We start from the raw sequence: 17,378 nt of genomic DNA on the forward strand, positions 1-17,378 counted from the left end.
TCTATCTATCTACTGCAGCTCGCTCAGTTGATCTCCCTTTGCGCTGCTCGGTGACTTCTCATTTTCGCCAATTGAACCCGCTCTCCCTCAAGATGGTTGTCCGTATTCGTCTGGCCCGCTTCGGGAACAAGCACAAGCCCGTCTACAACATCGTTGTTGCCCAGGCCCGGTAGGTGAAGTTTTTTTTTGGTCACTACTATGAATCGCATGATGCCGCCACATGGGGGGCCACGAATCCCCCCTAGATGTCTAATCTGCGATGAGCTCAGAGTACCGTGCTAATTTACGTTGCTTGCTCAGTTCCGCTCGCGACTCCCGCCCCCTAGAGGTCATTGGCACCTTCAACCCTATCCCCCAGCGCCCTACCGGCCTCTCCGACGAGGAAGCCCGCGCCGCAAGAGCATACAAGGATATCTCGCTCGACCGGTCTCGAGCCAAGTACTGGTTGGGTGTTGGTGCACAGCCTAGCGATGGTGTCTGGCGGTTACTGCACATGGTATGTTCATATTCTGGAGGGAGGCTCTTCCGCAGGAAGACCGAAGATGAGTAGAATTTTCTTTTGTTAACTGTGTCTGTGTGCTTCTAGGCCGGTCTTATCGAAGCGAAGAAGGTCCCCAATAAATGAAAAACGCGCGCTTTCATATCGTCCTTGATATCTGTATATTCTGCATGAGGGTACTGGAGTCCGAGTTGACGAAGTGCTCGCACAGCTTGGGCCGGTAACTGTCGTCCAGGCCCGTGACGCGTGAGACCGAGAGAAAGAGTGTGTGTGAGAAAGAGAGAGAGTCGGTGGCGCGGAAAATATCCCTGAATGTTACGCTCCTGGCATTACTTATTTGGCGTTTATTGAGAGTGATACATTTGGAACTTTTCTGGGTCGAGATTTATGTACATTATGTGTGCCGATTATGTGCTGCGTCTCGCATTGTGATTAATGGCAATTAGCATTCATATTTCGTGATTGGAATTGGGTCGGTCCACCAAATAATGCTTGTGCGCACGTTCTTGGTCATGTCTCCCGGGACCGCGTCTCTAAAAGTCTAGAACTGATGTAAGGCCGCACTTCCTTACCTGGTCCTGCAGGCTGTACTGGAGTATGCCCTGTGTAAAGATGGGAGCACACCATGAGACTGTCACGGGCGTACTTTTACTGACCAAGCCTTTTGGAGATGATTAGAACAGCGGAAGAAGGACCCCAGGAGTTGTTCGCCTCTCTCCTTGCATTTACTGACGGGCAGATGACCACGCTGGAATTGACCGCCCACCGGTCGACTTTCCGTGGGATCAGCACTGTCATGAAGGGGTCACCCTCGGGGCTTCAATTGTATAAATGCCAATTTGAAGACTCGGAATTATATCAACATGACTCAAAACCCGCCCCCATGACCGAAGAGAAACTTCAAAAATCGGCTTCAAACTGTGTATTGGCTTCACAAGTCCATTCCGCTTGGTGACCCTGAATTACCTAACATGCATATAGGCATCAACTTCTATGCAGAGACGACGCCTTGCGATCAGTTACCAAGGCTAGCCAGTGCCTGGTTCTTGGTGTAAACAAGAGCCTCCCGACATGGGACTTCTCAACATCCTCCATGGACAGGGGTTGGCCCTGTCCTGGCACTGTATGACTGCCGCCGCTCCGATTTGTAGCCAATCTACTCGACGGGCTTTTCCCCTCCCCCTCTTTCTTATTGTTGCAATTGCCGCGCATCGAAATCAGACCTGGACCAATCCACGTCAGGGGACAGGCACTGCATCAGCCAGTCCGAGGGTCATCCGTCTGACGGGCCGTGGTGATTGGCTCTGCCTCTGAATTCCAGGCAGGAAAGATCATCCTCAGAGTTTTGGAGCATTCTCATTGACCCATGGCAAGCCACACACACCATCCCAGGGCCTGCTTCCCTTAGACCCAGATAGGGGTGGCTACACCTATCTCTCTCTCTCTCTCTGCCCACTCCCTCCCGCTCATCATTCTGATGTCCGTGCAGCTTGGAACTAGTCTAGTATCTCGACTGCTGTCGCCTCATCGGACTATATCTTGGTTGGTTTGTCGGAGCAATCATCGGCCCTGAAAAGGTCTAGGGAGGTAATCCTGGCCTGGTCAAGGTACAGTCGGTATGTGGGTTAAGTTAGTCTACAACACGGTGGATGGGCTTATCAACTCGTCGAGGGAGTTGTTGTGCTAGATATAGTGGCTGGTGTGGTAAAAAGAGAGGGGGTCCAACTGCGCGACCCAGACCAAAAGATTCTGTCTGATTTCCTCCTTGTAAATCCTTCCCACCCCCTTTGCAATCACATGATAGGAATCTGTCCTCAGCTCTTTCTGCAGCTACGATCACGGGCCTTGGGTCTTCGATTGTGATTGATCGAGATCTTCCAGGCTGGTTTTCGTCCGGTCGATGCCTGCGTCTCGGGCCGAGTTTCTAGACCCCAACAGAATGGCCATTGATTTTGTTCAGTACACGGGGGTTTATCTAGTCCTCATAGCGTTTGCTCAAGACAGGTAAATAGTTAATATGGAAAGCTCGGTAAAACAACCGCCAGAATCTCGTACTGATGACTTTTGCCATGTACTCGTTGGAGCCGCACAGCAAAGCTCCTCCAGCTCGTTGGAAACCACGGGTCTAACCCGTGGGCAGACTTCCTGTCGTACGGCGAGATTTGCTCGTGATCAGAAGGAAAGGCACGATTAGGGTTCTTCTTTAACGTGGATGGGATACTGTTTTGGCTTTAGCGCATGAGGAAGTATTCGTCATATACGAATTGCAGACGCTGCCCGCCGTTGTAGGTAGGGGTGGTAAGGAACAGGGGTAGCAGTAGTATTGTAGTAGTGTATTTTTTTATTTATTTATTTATGTATTTATTTGGTGTCTAGGCAGCCGGTACATCTAAAAGAGGTTGCTTGCGTGCTAGACCAGTTAGTCAATTAGCCTCGGAGTGCCTTGAGTGGGATTTCGTCTTGTCATCAACAGTCGAGTCATGTCGCCACGGATAACGCGGGGTTCATTCAAGGTTCCGAGCGTCTGTCTGGACGGGTGTGTCGGAGCCAGAATCCAGGTCGGCCGTTGTCTTCAATATCAATTGTGGTCTTCTTTACTTTTGTTTTCTCTTATCGTGCCGAGATTAGTGGGACAGGGTTAGACTCTTTGGAGGAGAACAAGAATATTGGTGATGACGGCAATGGTAATTTGGATCTTCAGTCAAGCAGCCAGCTCGATCTACTTATTCAGCCACGTCCCAACCGGCCTCGGCACACGCACTTGCCTCCACGTTCGCATCCGTTCGTGGCTGTTGTTTGCGTAGAATATCTCAATGGAGCTGCAATCGGCATTACCTTGCTGCATCTCAGTCTCCGATGGCAGGCAGGAGCCACTTGCACGCAGCCAGTTCGCACCTGCAGCAAGCAGCCGTCCGAAGGTCAGAGGCTAGACAAAGGTAGAAAGATAGAAAGATGGATCCAGGTGTCTGTGTTTTCGCTACTCAGGCACCACCATCACCATTATCATTATCACTATCGGGGTATAGCAAGCAGTATTTGTCCCTACTCTTAATATAAGATCGATCGCGCGTCGTGTCATCTTAAACTGCCGGGTCGCGCTTTAGCTTCCTGCAATTTCGTTTGGACAAAACAAGCATAGTGCACAATTTCCTTCGTACTAATTTAGTGTATCAACCAGAATCCCTCAGTGAACGGACCCAAGGGACTTTCCGATTGTCGTCCATCCGCAAACTCCTGGAACGCAAGCAGACTGGATCCTGGATCCGTGGAAGAAGAAGAAGAAGACAACGACAACCGGGACGAGAACGAACACAGTCATTGAGCGAGACTCGCCTCCCCCCTCTCCTTGTCCCTTTGTTCTGTCTTTCCGTTCTCTCAGGCAGGCTCCATTTACTACCACCACCACTAACCACCACCACCACCACATCTCTCTTCCCCATCATCCCCCCCCTAAAACCCAAAGGACCGTTCCGGACTCGAACTCTCCATAGGTAATCCACCACCCCTCCATCCATCCATCCATCCATTCATTATCGGCCTTCTACTTACTTGGGACGGACGGACGGACTGGACTGCCACTCCCTCTCTCCCTCCCTCCCTTCTCTTCTCTCTCTCTCTCTTTCTCTCTCTCTCTCTCTTCCTTTCTCACTCACTCTCTCTTTAGGTCAATTTTTTCCTTTACGGTCATTGTTCCGTGACTAGTAACCTTCCTCTCCTTCCTCTCCTTCCCACCCCAGTCAGTCATCATCACCATCATCATCTTCGTCGTTCCAGTTTCACCTTCATCATAGCCAGCTTCCATCGGTTCTGTTTGATGCTGAATTTACTTACTGAACTGAGCATAACTTTGCTAGTCATTCTTGTTGTGATTTGGGTGAAATAGTCGACGTTTACTTGCAATATCCCCAACATCAGTGCTGAACTACCTTTACTACTACTTTTACTACTACTTTACTACTTACTTACTTTACTACTACTGCTACTTAACGAGCACTCGCCCTCCCCCTCCTCTTTTCCAGCCTGCTTTCTTCCTCTCTTTCTCTCTTACTTTTCTGTCCGCACCCACTCATTCCCTGCATTTTCCCTCCTCTCTCTTCCTCCTCCTTCCTCCCTCCCCCAAAACCGAACCTTATCCTTCCCCCCGGTCTCCCGAGTAATCCCTCTTCCCTCTTCCTTACTCACCTTCCCACTCCCTCTTCCCGTCTTTGGCTCATACTCGTCATCTCTTCTTCCCACCCTCCACTCCCTTCTCTTCCCTCCCCGTCTCTGCCTCATATTCTTTCTGCCTCTTTCCCTTTCACACTTGTCACCCACCACCCCACCAATAACATAAACTTTCCTCTACACTACTATTAGTGTCCTTCATCGGTATCATACAATCACTCCTTCACATCATTTACATCGACTTGGTTATCGTGCATTTATCCAGCTTCCGCTTAAAGCTCAGTCTTTGTGTCGTCGCCATCGATCCCTCATTCTGTCGCATTATCGCCTCCTGAACGCGGCCGAACGCAGCCTTTCTAGTCCCGTCGCGCGCGTTTCAGTCTATCGCACCCATCGACCATATCATCTATCTTGGACTATCATCTGTCACTAGGTCACTTATACGTGATAAGTCCCTGGCATCGTTTCCCAGCTCCTAATTCTTATTCATTGCTGGGTTTCTATCCAGCCGGTGTCGCCTGTCATCCATTTGACTTTCACTCCCTTACCTTTCTGAAGTGCCCCGTGCTCACGGTGTTTGCTCGTGGGGTACTAATCGGTCGACTTGACACGTTGATTTATCCCTCCGCAAGGCATGAGTGGCAGTTCAAACCAGTCAACCCGCACGAGTCCCGGCTCTTTCAGCACCACTCAGCGCACCCCTTCTGTGTCCTCGGGCGCATCGCCGACTCACCAGTCGCTCTCAGCTTCTCAGCCGCCGTCGACGGCCCAGAATGTGATGTCGACCGACGTGTACAATCCGCCCTCGTCGCAGGCCTCTTCGTCGCTAGCTCCTACATTCACTCACCCCTTCTCCCCGATCGGGCCCTCATCCTCCTTTGACACCGTCGCTGCAACCACCATGCGCTTCGCTGATTCGGCGCAGACGCTGAATGGCTTCTCCCGTCCGGCCAATGGATCTGGTGGTGGGGTCATCTTGATGCGAAAGCTGCCGCGCAACACCAGTCGCGAAGCTTTGCGCAGCATGCTGCTATTCGCGAAAGATCTCGTGGAAGCTGATTTCATACCTTCGGATTACCCGGAAGATAATGGATACCTGTGTGCGTTCGCGCGCTTTGGCACGCTGGCCGCTGCCGAAGAGGCGCGTGCTCTGCTCCATGGAAAACCGAACTCCAAAAATGACGCTACTATGATTGTGGAGGTGCTTACTGGTTCGGTTGGATCGTCTTTGGCACCCAGACGGAACACTATCGATCACACTGCAACCCGTAGCCTGCTGGGAGGTGTGAATGGGGGTTTGTCGCGGCAATCATCGCGGTTCAACGGAACCTTTCAAACTCTCGAGAAACTCAACACGACTTCTGGACCTTCCAGCAGTGATGGTCTACCAGATTCGGGTTCTCGCTTGCACAGCATCTTCTCCCCGCAGTCACCGCTCGGAAACGGGGTCCCTGAACTGCCTCGTGTCAGTGGCAAATCGATGATTGATCAAGATATTGACGAAGATACGGGCGAACTTCTCAAGGATCCAGTTGGCTATGCCGAAAACGGCCATTCCGGTGCAGTTTCGGCCGGACGCCGTGCAACTAATCCCCAGATTTTGAGCAATCAGTTTGCCAACATGTCCCTTACAGCCAACATGTCGTCGCCACCGCTTCAGGGCTATACGCCACAGAATACGACACATATGGCAGTTCCCACTCCCGCATCCACCTACCCGCAGGCGATCAATAATATCGGGGCTTCCCATGGCTTCCCGTATGGTAATCCGCATATGCACCGCCACAGCCTGCCTGCCGCGAATCCGAACGATATGAATCCGCCCTGCAACACCCTATATGTGGGTAATCTTCCGCCGGATACGTCGGAGGAAGAACTCAAGGCTTTATTCTCCAAGCAGCGCGGTTACAAACGCTTGTGCTTCCGAAACAAACAAAACGGTCCCATGTGCTTTGTGGAGTTTGACGATGTCGGCACTGCCGGCAAAGCACTTAATGAGCTATATGGATTCAAGCTGTCCAACAGTATCAAGACCGGGATTCGTCTAAGCTTCTCAAAGAACCCCCTGGGAGTACGGTCCGGGCAACCGGGCTCCATGAGCGCCTCGAACACCATGACCTCCCAAGGCGGTGTGCCTGGAGGCAGCAGCCTAGGTGGAATTCACAGCAGCCATGTGTTCTCTACGGTTAGTGGTCCACCACCGGGATTGTCAGCGCCGCCTGGACTCGCTCCACCCATGGCGCTGAGAAACAACGGGCCTATTCATCCCGCCGGCAATTTGCATGCTCCCATCCCTACCAACGGCGCTTTCAACCCCAACCCCAACCCGGGCCTTGGAATTCGGACCAACTCTATCCCTCCGATGGTCTCACCGCCTCCGCCACTGACCGGCGGGGCGCCTAATCTGGGAGGGTTCAATTTCTCCTATCCGGACTATATGATGGGCCGTTAAGAGGCAGAAAGAAAGATGTTACGTTCTTGTGGAACACTATGTCCGCGATGCTTGATGACCATTCGGCTACCTGGCGTATTCGGACTTTGCTCTTGTTTTTATAAGTTAGATCAGCATTTGGAGGGTCACCTTCTTCCTCGGAGTAAGGATTCGGGGGCCCTGGGTTCTGTGCGGATTTTCGTGTTTTTGCTTTCATATCGCACACTCTGATAGCATGGGAATAGGGGCGCTGCTGCTTACATGTCTGCTTATTTCTGGAGAAGGATCTTGCATGTGCGTGAGGATTCTACATTGATCAAGTTCCTGTTGTCTCGTTTTATGCGCAATCTTCATACCCCGAGTCTGTGTTTCTGCGATCTAATTTTTGATTGTTTTTTTCCCTTATCTCTCTTTATCTTTTTTTTGGCTAAACATTGATCGATTCCCTGCTCCTCTTTTTGTGCATTTTCCCGAGCCAGTCCAATCAGACCCACCAATCTTTGGTATTGGGGCAAGGCGTTGACATGGGTATACACTTAAGACTTCTGGAAGGCTACTGTTGGCTAGCTGCTGCATCCTCGCACATGGCTCTATATTAGTTTCTCTATTCTTTTGCATTTCTTTTCACAGCGTCATGTTTTGATATATGGACATTGCTCGGGCTTGGCCAGTGGGACATCTCTGCTTCTAGCTTTTGTTTTGGATCACTTTGCTTTGATGCGCCAACGGGAACTCGGAACTCAATGATAGGGAGGTGCAAAAAGAGGCTTGTCTAGTATTATCATTTTCCTCTCTTATCTTCCTTTTCAGATTCCCCGAATATGATGTGATTGCTATTAGTGAGTTTGATCCGGTCGCAGGGTAATGGACGTACAATGTAGGATCTTATGTACAGGACAGGACTACCTTGATAGATCTCAGGGCTGAGGGGAGGGGAGCGGCAGCTCCGATGCTCAGCTCCGAGGGACGCTTGCCTATTTGGGCAAGTGCTACACGTGACCCAACCGTCTCTCTCGAAAAAGTTTCTTTCCTTCTGCTCATTCCCAGCGTTGTCAATAATTCACTTACCCTCCTCGCCTTGTTCACCACCACCACCCTCCCTCCCCCCACCTCCCTCCCTCTGATCAATTGGACTTCGCCTCTCTCATTCCCCCGTCCATTAATCTCATCCTCATCCCCTTCCGCCGCTTTCTTTTTGCTATCTTTTATACCTTGACCATAGCACAATTATATCTCAAGATGGCTCAACGAATACAGAACCAGCTGGTCTCTAACTCCCTCATCCCCTGCCTTTCTTCCTCGACATCCTCCACCACCGCCTCTCTTCCCAGACTTACCTCTTCGTGCACATCGTCTTCTCTGTCACATTCTTCGCGGCCCTTATCACGCTCTTTTTCTACCACGAGAGCTTCGCAAATGACCAGGCGTCGCAGAGAAATGTTCAAATGGCTTAACGCCCAAGGCTCAGAGTTCAAGCATCATACTCCTGGTGAAACCAATTACCTTTCTAAATTGGACCCCAAACTCAATGAGAAAAATGCGAATGGTATTCTGGAAAAGCCTTTTCCTCTGAACCTGAGTTTCCGCAGCGAGCCCATCCTTAGTGAAGATCTGCGCAACGAGATTTACAATCGGGTTGTGAGGATGCAGAGGAGTGTGCGGGGTGTGAGTGTTGAACTCGGTGTAGACATGAGAAGAGTAGCCGCTGTGGTTCGGCTAGTCGAGTTGGAAAACAAGATGAAAGAGCAGGTATGGCTTGCTTCCCCGTCCTTTTCTTCTGCTCTTCTATATCTCTCTCCCTTTCTCCCCAACCCACATTCATTCCGCCGATGCAATGATGAGACAATTATAAAATCGATTAGTCTTTATGACCCAGCTTCTGGGAATGGTTACAACGCCTTTAAATCTGACATGCATCAATCCCCTTCTTCTCTTGAGATTCTTTTGTCCACGCTCTCTGTTTCCCAGAGAAAAAGCTAATGGACCTTCTACCAGGGCAAATCCCTTGCAATTCCCTACGCACGTGCCATTCACGAGATGGTCCCCACCACCCCCTTATACGATGATGCTCGTGAATATAGAAGCAACCCTCACGAAAACATTAATGACCTTCCCGTCCACCGCTTGACCGACCCTCAAATCTTCTACCCCGTCTCCGAATCTCGGCAATTCAACCGTATCGACGCTGGCCGTGCATTCTCCGGTGCTCCCGCTCTGCTCCACCGGGATGCCGCCCGGATGGCGGCCGAACCTGACGAGACCATCCGCCGGATTACCCAGGGAGACTTCCGCCAGATCGAGACGGTCGGCAAGGGCGAAGACGAGCAACAGGTCCTCTTGCCTGCGGACGCGCGTATTCCCCACCCCCACCTGATCGCTAACGATCGCAACCGTATCTCTCACGGCATGACTGAGCCAGGGCTGGTTCGCACGAAGTACTACAAGCGGCTCGACCAGGAGATGGAGGTCGACCAGAAGCGCAAGGAACGTGCCCAGCAGCGCCGGGAGCGGACCATCCACAAGGTTCAGCCCGAGAATTCTCGGTTTGAGTTCCGCTTCAGAGATGCGGTCGTCAGCGCGCAGACCACTGGTGCCAATGGCCGGGGTTCCCAGGCTCCTGGGCACCGCTATGGTGTCCCGAGCTATGATCGCAAGAAGGGCCAGGTCAAGATCCCTACTCGCGTGAAGGTCTAAATCCATTCAGTTCTGCCATTTCTCTCTTATCCTCTCTCTTTTCCTACCTCTGCTCCTCCCTCGTCTCCGGGGCCCCTTTTTTCACCAGCGATCTTCTCGAGACGAAATGTATGGATATATCGGTTTATGCCATTGATGGGTCCTGGGTTTCTTGTTGAAACTGTATCATACAGGCGTGTGTAATTCTACCTTGGTGGTCTTGTCTCTTCCCAGCTTTGTTTTGTCTCCTGCTGGTTTGTTTTTTTTTTTTTTTTTTTCTCTTACCACCCCCAGGATGGGCTTTGGATCTATTTCACAGATTCGTTTGAGCAGGAGTATTGTATTTATACACTTTGTTTTTTCTTCCCCCTTTCCCTTTCTTCGATCCCTGATCCTCTACCTATCTACATCCACTTACCTTCACGGGATCCAATATCCGAGATCTTTGACCTGATGGTCTTACCAAGCAATCAATCAATCAATCACATAATTTCTGATGATACTTAATACTTCCTGTTCTGTCGTCTTTCCAGTCCGCTGTAACCGGCTGGCGCACAACCCTTCGCTCCGCTAAGATTGTGGATCTCATACCGCGGCGAGACTTCAGCGTCTGAGCTCATTCGTAATGCTAACTTAGTTGCATGGTAAAGCATGCAGCGTAATATTTGATTGTATCAACCCATGGTTCTTGGATGCATGAATGAATAAGATATCAACCTGGCCCGTTCGGATTCCAATAATTCCCCAAGGATGACCAGAAAATCGGTAATCCGGCGGCAGGTTTCCAGGTTCTCCATCTCAAGGTTGACATGCCAGAAAGGCTATCTCACCTGTTAGTCAAGCTAGATAGAGACACAGCTTGCGCGGAGGTTAGGACTGCTTACCCGCCAGCCATATCATACTATATACACAATGTCATGTCATGGCTTGCAAGCAAGCAAGTAAGCAAGCACACCTGCGCAGAATACGAGAAATAACTATAGAAGCTAGCTCTATCCAACATGCAAGCATCGACTCCCTCACTGCCTTTCTGTGTCCGGTCAATCTTACAACGAAAATGGAGATGAAGGTTATATGCAAATATATATTGTATATAGTGTACTGGCGTAGACTTGTATAGTATCCTGGTAGGAAAGAGATCACAGGTTGAGAAAAGAAATCCATTCCCAGGGCACGATAGTCATTCTCCATCCGTGTGCGTGAGAATGTCCGTCCCTGGTTCCCGTTCTCGAGATAGGAAACGAGGTGAATTAGAACGGGGTGTTCTCCAAGGGGTCGGAGGGGGGGTTTTTTGGTCAAACGAGAAGAAAGATAGGGTGCGGGGACGCCCAGGTCCTGACACAAGAGATATCAAGAATCGAAGGCCAAAGAGGCGGGAAAGGAAATAATCGAAATGATGATAGATGGACGTAGATAACGTCCCGGAAAAGAACACAATTAAAGAACAATCGAGCGAGCAACAATGGCTATGCTGGGTATCCATGGGAAGAGACACACAAAGTCGCGGGGAACTAACAGACCGAAGTGGCTGCGGGGTACAACGAAGATAGCAGATGCAGTGAATCAGAGGCACAACATATACACACTAGCTGGTTGCGCAAAGGGTTGTAAGGGGACGAGAGGAAGGGTGGGCGGTACGATAGATGGTGCTGTAGGGGAAAGAAAAGCACAGACTTGCATCAGAGTGCGTCTGCATCAGTTGGCGTACCCGACAATGGGACAGATGTCACAGGGCTGCTGGGTGAGTCCAGGCCCTCTCCGCTCCCGCTGCCGGAGGAATCCTCCGGTGTAACATCAATGGGTTTGGGAAGATGAAGTGACTTGCGCTCTTTCTTGCCATTTTGACTGAGCGCGGAAGTCGGCGACTGGGTGTGAGCGGGAGATGGTTCCTTCGAGGGTACATCAGGTCCGGTTTGCATGGGGCTTGTATGACTTTCCGTCGGCGGGAAATAGTAGTTGTCGTTGGCGTAGCCGCGCCACTTGCGCCAGCCCTCGAAGTCGATCAGAGCTTGCATACAACCCCATTCCGTGACCTTCTGCTGCAGCCATTCGAATCGCACGGGCTGTAGGGGAACGTCTATTAGTAAAGGATGGATGACAAGAAGCCAGACAACATACCTTGGTCAGGAAATCATTGCAGCCAGCCGCCAGGGCTTCATGACGATCACTCTGCAAGCTGCTAGCCGTCAAGGCTACGATGATGACTGGACTTTTGAACAAAGACAGATCGTGTAAGGTGTCTTCCTCGTTCAGAGGATCGCTGGCTGGTGGTGAAGTCACACTGGCCGTGGCCCGTCCATCAGCAGTCTTGGGAAACACACCGATGCCGTTCAACCGTTCCAGTCGCCGAATCTCTTTCGTCGCATCCAGTCCATTCATGACAGGTAACTGAATATCCATCAAGACCAGGTGGAAACCACCCTGTCGCCACTTTTTCACAGCCTCTGCGCCGTTAGCAGCGCACTTCCAACGCACACTCAGACGCTTCATAAACGCTTCCAGGAGTCTTTGATTGATATTGTTGTCCTCTACGATCAAGACGTTGATCGGTGGCACAGTGCCCTCAATCAGGCCACCAAACGCGCCACTCAATGACTGTGTCGCGCTTGGTTTCTTCGGTTTCGCGGTCGGCGCAGACGGACGGGGCCGTGGAGATGCTCCGCGCGCAGGCGGTGTGAGCGATTTGGCCTGAGGCGACTCGGGGGGAGGACCAGGAGGAGTGGGAATGGAGGGCACTGGCTGAGAGGATAGCGGTCCTGGTACTCCATTCGGATCTAGGCATAAACGTCAGCACGCAGGTCTTGGGCAAGAGGCCATGCACGTTTCAGTGATGAATTCAAACAGGCACGAACCTTTCGGAGCTGACACCTGGCCTAGCATCGTAGGGGAATTCGTCGTATGGCGAGTGAGTGGCGGCCGACGCGGGTGTCGATTCGCGCGACTTCCCGGCGAAGGCAGCGGAGGGGCCATACCGGTTGTCAGAATCGATATCGACGGTGCCGGATGGGCGTTGACGCTGGCGGAAGAATTGTTGGGGTGTGATGGCGGTGTAGGGACCGTAGGGTTCGCTGGCATGAGGGGGAAGTAATCGCCATGCTCGCCTGGCTCAGATTGATTATAGTAAACCTGAGGGCGCGGGGACGGTTTGGGCGTGCGCCGTTGAGGAATATCGATGATGAGAGCTTCCTCAATGACTTGCCCTCCGGGATAATATGCGTCCACAACATTAAGCAATGACTCCTCTGGGCTCAGGATCCGATCTGGCGTAGTCTGTCGATTGGAGCCTTCTCGTGGCGAGATCCGCACCACGATATCGGGTGCATCAAAGGTTTTGCCCAGAGAATTTGCATACTTCGTAATAACCTGGTCCCGCAGCTCATCCACCACGAAGTCGTCTGTGATGGGAACCAATGTGGCCGACCCACCTGGCCGTTTGACCCAAATCTTGCGAACCATGCTTGTCCCGTAGGTAGCGAAGCGACCGTTGTCAAGTCCCTCGGGTTCACCGGTTGGCCCAGAGTCCAGCAAGCTGTTGATCAAATGTTGATGAGACGGCGCAAGCAGCGACTGACGACGAGAACCGAGACTCGGGCGCTTTGGAAAGGGCGCAGGTGTTGTCGAAGTCACGACCTGGTAAGTTGTGGATTCCGCGGACGGATTTTCCGCAACTGCATCTAATACCGGTAATTGGGAATCAACCACCGGAGGCGCAGATGCCAGGCGTTCAGGGCCCGGACCGTTAAGAGCAAGCTGCAGAGACGGGGAGTTGGCGCGACCGCTCGGTGGAGGGGGAGGGGTTGGGGTCGGCGAGGGAAGGCGATCGGGGGCGAGACTCGTTGCGGGTGGGGGATGACCGTGCTCCGAACACAGGCTTGAGGTGGGACGTTTGCTGGATGAGGTGCGATCGACTGGCTTACGTTGCAGCGGATGTCGGGATGCACTGGAGGATGCGGCGCCCGTATGCTGGATGGTTGACGGGCGATTCTCTTCGCGTTGCTCTTCGACCGTATCTTCTGACCGGGACTTTGCGGTTGGGGTGTCGTCGAGAAGAGCTTCAAGCTGTCCTCGGCTAGAACTCGGGATCGGCGACCGGGAAATGTCGCCCACAGCAGCAGAAGCTAGGGGATCACGATGATCCGAAGCAACCGGGTGGCTGGGAGGGCGACCGTCGTCGTCGGGAGGTCGAGACAGAGTCTGGCAGGATTGTGCGCGGCGGGCAGTTTGCTGATCGGCAGACGGAGAAACGTTAGCCGATGGGTCCTGCAGCTGTCCGTTGTCGTTGTCGGTACGGTTGTGGTTGTCTCGACTGGCGAAATCGTGGGGGAGAGACGAAGGGGTCGGAGGACTACCGTAGTGGTGGGGATGTTGAGGAGAGGGAGGAGGGTGGTGGTGCTGGTGCTGGTTTTGGTGGTGGTGATCGTGGTGGGAGAAGCTGGAGCTGAAGTTGCAGTCGCTGGACCCAGCAGATCCATCGGTGCTGGCGGTGGTGGCGGCCGGAACGGAGGATGTCGACGATCGCCGCCAGAGCTTCGCCTTCAGTCGAAGCCACCGATGGTCGGGCATGACGCGATTAAGCAATAGCTGTAAGGAATTGTAAAGGAGTGACAAGGCATGGGATGTTAGAGAAGAAATTTTGAAAACTTCCTCCAATTGACTCCGTAGACGGTGCCCGACGCCGTTGGATGGCCAGGCACAACAAGTCTTCGGCCGGGAAGGAGAATTAGATGGGATAAGAGAACGGATGTTTGAAACACACACGCCAGAGCCAAAGAAAAAAGCAAACACAAGAACGAGTGTGATAAAGCGGATGAATGAAGGAACAGACCCTGGAAGGTCACCGCGTCCCCCGCGGGCTCAGTTGGCATACAAGCATCAATGAGGGCGAGGAGTAAAGGGGCGCAGAAGTGAAGCCACTCGTCATGGCTTTGAGGGTAGAGAGGAGAGGAGAGATAGAACAGGAAGACAGTTAAGTCCAGAACAGAAGAGGAAGAAGAAGAAGAGGAGGAAGAAAAAGAAGAAGAAGAAGAAGCTCTTTCTTTCTCTTTCTCTCTCGTGTTAATCTCTGCCAATGACCAGTCAATGAGGCACGACAGGCGCTCTAGTCGATTACCGGATTAGCTTCGTTCTCTGCTGTTCGGGCTAAAGAGAGTGACCAGCGAGGAGGATAAGCGGAGGTGGTGGCACGATCTGGTGGCAAACAAAATCTAGGACGTCGGCCAACAACTGCAATTGATTCAATTCATGTGTCTGTGACTTTGTGACTTGCTGGTAGTTGTCTTGTTGAAGAGAGAAAAAGAGAGAGTGTGTGTGAGGAGAGAGAGTGAGAGAGAGAGGAGGGGAGTTGAGAGGGGAAGAATGGAAGGAAGGAAGGAAGACAAGCAAGCAAGCATGTAGGCAGGCAAAGTAAATCTAGAAAAGAAATCCTGTCATGAACCCACCGTTGAGATTCACCCAGCTCAGGGGACAACAACCTACTTGTCTTGTACCTAGCTAATTTAAAATAGATTAGTATGATGAAATCGGTTCGAGAAAGAACAATTCCAGCGCTTGGGCCCAAGTGAGCGCCGGGCTCTCGAACAGTTTAATATTAATAAACGATATGAGGACTCATGAGGGAACGAAGAGTTCTGATTCTCTCCTCCTCCTCCAGCCTCAGTCAGGGCCGGGCCTCCATGCACGCTTCGTTGGCACTGACTTGCTGGTTCGTAGTAAAAGTAGTACAGTACATACATACAGAGTAGTATGCGGCCTCACCGTCCGTCGTGGACTATGTTTTTTCATCCTCTATCGCTGGCTCGCTCTGCGATCAGTCTGTTAGTGTGCATCGACCTACCGGCTGCAAGTCAATCATTGTCCAATCCTACACAATACCCCGTATTAGGCACCATCGATCGGTCTGTCAATACATCTACATGCATGCACCTGCATCTCGGCATCGCTATCTTTCTCACCGGCCGAAACTATTTTCCCTGGTCTTTCTACACCGATAGCAACAACAATGCGGCTCTTGACTCGCACCACCTGGTCTGGGCCCTTTGGATCGTCTGCAGTAGATTTTTTTTTCTTCATTTGAATCAATGTACGCTTTTATATCACAAGACTAGTTGCATCGGGTCACAGGGCGATCGGTCAGGAGATATAGATAGAGTTCAGAGCCGTCTCGCCAATCAGACAGAACCGGTGTCTATACAGGGTTTCAAATATATACGGTACATCTTGACCGCGCTGCCAGGGTATGGCACACCTTCTCGACCCCTACCTCAATCGCACCCACTCTGCTGCTGACTCTCAGAAGAGCCAACAACGGCCCCCTTTGGGTTCTCGACATCAGGAGCGCCCAAGCACCGAGAACGCTCTTCAAGCACCTCATCGATACTCTTGCCCGTGGCTTTCGCCTCCTTCCGCACTGCGCGGTATCGTACCCGCCAAATAATATGACTGATGTAGATCCCCGACTCCAAGAAGACGCTGTCCACCACCCGTCACGGTCAGTTTCAATTCGATACCCTATACCGAAGAAGAAACGGGGCAAGCAACTCACACAACAATGTACATGATCCCTCCCAGAACATCAAACGAACCCTGCGCCGCTGCCAGCAGTTAGCCTCCCATCCCCAGAGGACATCCCCAACGCCACTTCCCCCGAAAAATAGGCAGACCTACCCAAAGCGAAAAGGGAAAACAACCCGCCCAACGTGTCAATCGACAAGAAGACCCAATCTAGGACAGATTAGCCACAGCTCTGGTTGCAGTTCTCGAAAAAGCTCACTGAATCCGACTACTCGGCCATCGCGCTTCCAGAGCTCGAAATATGGCGGTATAAGTCCCAATCCCAACAGGATTGCGGCCACAATGCCGACGATCAGGTCGGGCCAGGTTACTCCTTTATTGTACGGGATCTGTGGGTTGCATGGCAATTAGCGAGCTGCCCACTTGCGAGGGTCGTTCGGGTTCCACGTGCTCTAAGGGTGAGGATCAAGAGAGCCTCGATGCCACCGAATAAGATCGAGGTGCCGATTACCACGGCAGTGGCTTTGAGGCGACTGTATTGACTGCGACACCAGGCTGGTTAGACGAGCAACGGCGAAGAAGACATCCAAAGAACTTACTGGCCATAATACAAGACTTGACCCCAGCTGACCACAGAGAAGAAGCCGAAGACTTGTGGCTGAATCTGTAGCGGTATGTTCACTCCTTGGAGAATCATATATGCTCCCATGGGAACCGCACCTGTACCGATACCATTACCATCTGTCGTCGGCACTAAGAGAAGCAGGGCCGCTGGGGGAGATTATTGACGTACAAGCAGCCCAGAGAAACATCATCAGGGGCGGAAGCCCTTCGGTCTTCTTCTGTTTCCAATTATACCAAATCTGCGGAATCAACTGGATGCACCAGAGTACTGTCCCAATGGTGCCCAGGACATTGGAGGCCACCGTGACATTGCCGTCTCCAGCCATAGTGACATGTAGTTCTGAATCAACCGCAGATGAAGGGATATAAGAAGTATCAAGGACACCGAACTATAACCAGAGCAATTTTGACCGGCGGCGAGTAGAAGAAACAGCTTTTTGGGAGTGGGAGAAGATGTCTACAGACAGATTCCACAAG

General features: G+C 51.8%; 6 protein-coding genes across 6 annotated transcripts; 3 read left to right on the plus strand and 3 right to left on the minus strand.

Annotated features, from left to right (window-relative positions):
- Positions 1–20: 20 nt before the first annotated feature.
- BO97DRAFT_365169 (mitochondrial 37S ribosomal protein bS16m) lies at positions 21–963 on the plus strand. The gene is made up of 3 exons (XM_025692568.1): positions 21–169; positions 301–496; positions 587–963. The coding sequence occupies exons 1-3, from the start codon at positions 93–95 to the stop codon at positions 623–625; spliced, it is 312 nt and encodes a 103-aa protein (XP_025553417.1). The 5' UTR covers positions 21–92; the 3' UTR covers positions 626–963.
- Positions 964–5,036: 4,073 nt separating this feature from the next.
- Positions 5,037–7,306, plus strand: BO97DRAFT_281632 (RNA-binding protein). The gene has a single exon (XM_025691072.1). It carries the CDS (start codon positions 5,298–5,300, stop codon positions 7,113–7,115), a length of 1,818 nt encoding a protein of 605 aa, XP_025553418.1. The 5' UTR covers positions 5,037–5,297; the 3' UTR covers positions 7,116–7,306.
- Positions 7,307–8,531: 1,225 nt separating this feature from the next.
- BO97DRAFT_422693 (mitochondrial 37S ribosomal protein mS45) lies at positions 8,532–9,788 on the plus strand (the record flags this gene model as incomplete). The annotated part of the gene is made up of 2 exons (XM_025696815.1): positions 8,532–8,843; positions 9,090–9,788. The coding sequence occupies 2 exons, from the start codon at positions 8,532–8,534 to the stop codon at positions 9,786–9,788; spliced, it is 1,011 nt and encodes a 336-aa protein (XP_025553419.1).
- Positions 9,789–10,832: 1,044 nt separating this feature from the next.
- Positions 10,833–11,348, minus strand: BO97DRAFT_281646 (uncharacterized protein). Its single transcript, XM_025691074.1, has one exon. It carries the CDS (start codon positions 11,248–11,250, stop codon positions 10,948–10,950), a length of 303 nt encoding a protein of 100 aa, XP_025553420.1. The 5' UTR covers positions 11,251–11,348; the 3' UTR covers positions 10,833–10,947.
- Positions 11,349–14,665, minus strand: BO97DRAFT_281645 (uncharacterized protein). Its single transcript, XM_025691073.1, has 3 exons — positions 12,620–14,665; positions 11,886–12,541; positions 11,349–11,830 (listed from the first exon to the last, which is right to left on the minus strand). Exons 1-3 carry the CDS (start codon positions 14,328–14,330, stop codon positions 11,447–11,449), a joined length of 2,751 nt encoding a protein of 916 aa, XP_025553421.1. The 5' UTR covers positions 14,331–14,665; the 3' UTR covers positions 11,349–11,446.
- Positions 14,666–15,855: 1,190 nt separating this feature from the next.
- On the minus strand, positions 15,856–17,234 carry BO97DRAFT_469141 (PQ-loop repeat-containing protein). The gene is made up of 7 exons (XM_025699816.1): positions 17,071–17,234; positions 16,877–16,997; positions 16,729–16,819; positions 16,537–16,666; positions 16,431–16,487; positions 16,309–16,357; positions 15,856–16,235 (listed from the first exon to the last, which is right to left on the minus strand). The coding sequence occupies exons 1-7, from the start codon at positions 17,225–17,227 to the stop codon at positions 16,028–16,030; spliced, it is 813 nt and encodes a 270-aa protein (XP_025553422.1). The 5' UTR covers positions 17,228–17,234; the 3' UTR covers positions 15,856–16,027.
- Between the last annotated feature and the right edge of the window lie 144 nt (positions 17,235–17,378).

The sequence above is a fragment of the Aspergillus homomorphus genome, assembly GCF_003184865.1.
Source record: "Aspergillus homomorphus CBS 101889 unplaced genomic scaffold BO97scaffold_9, whole genome shotgun sequence".
NCBI lineage: Eukaryota > Fungi > Ascomycota > Eurotiomycetes > Eurotiales > Aspergillaceae > Aspergillus > Aspergillus homomorphus.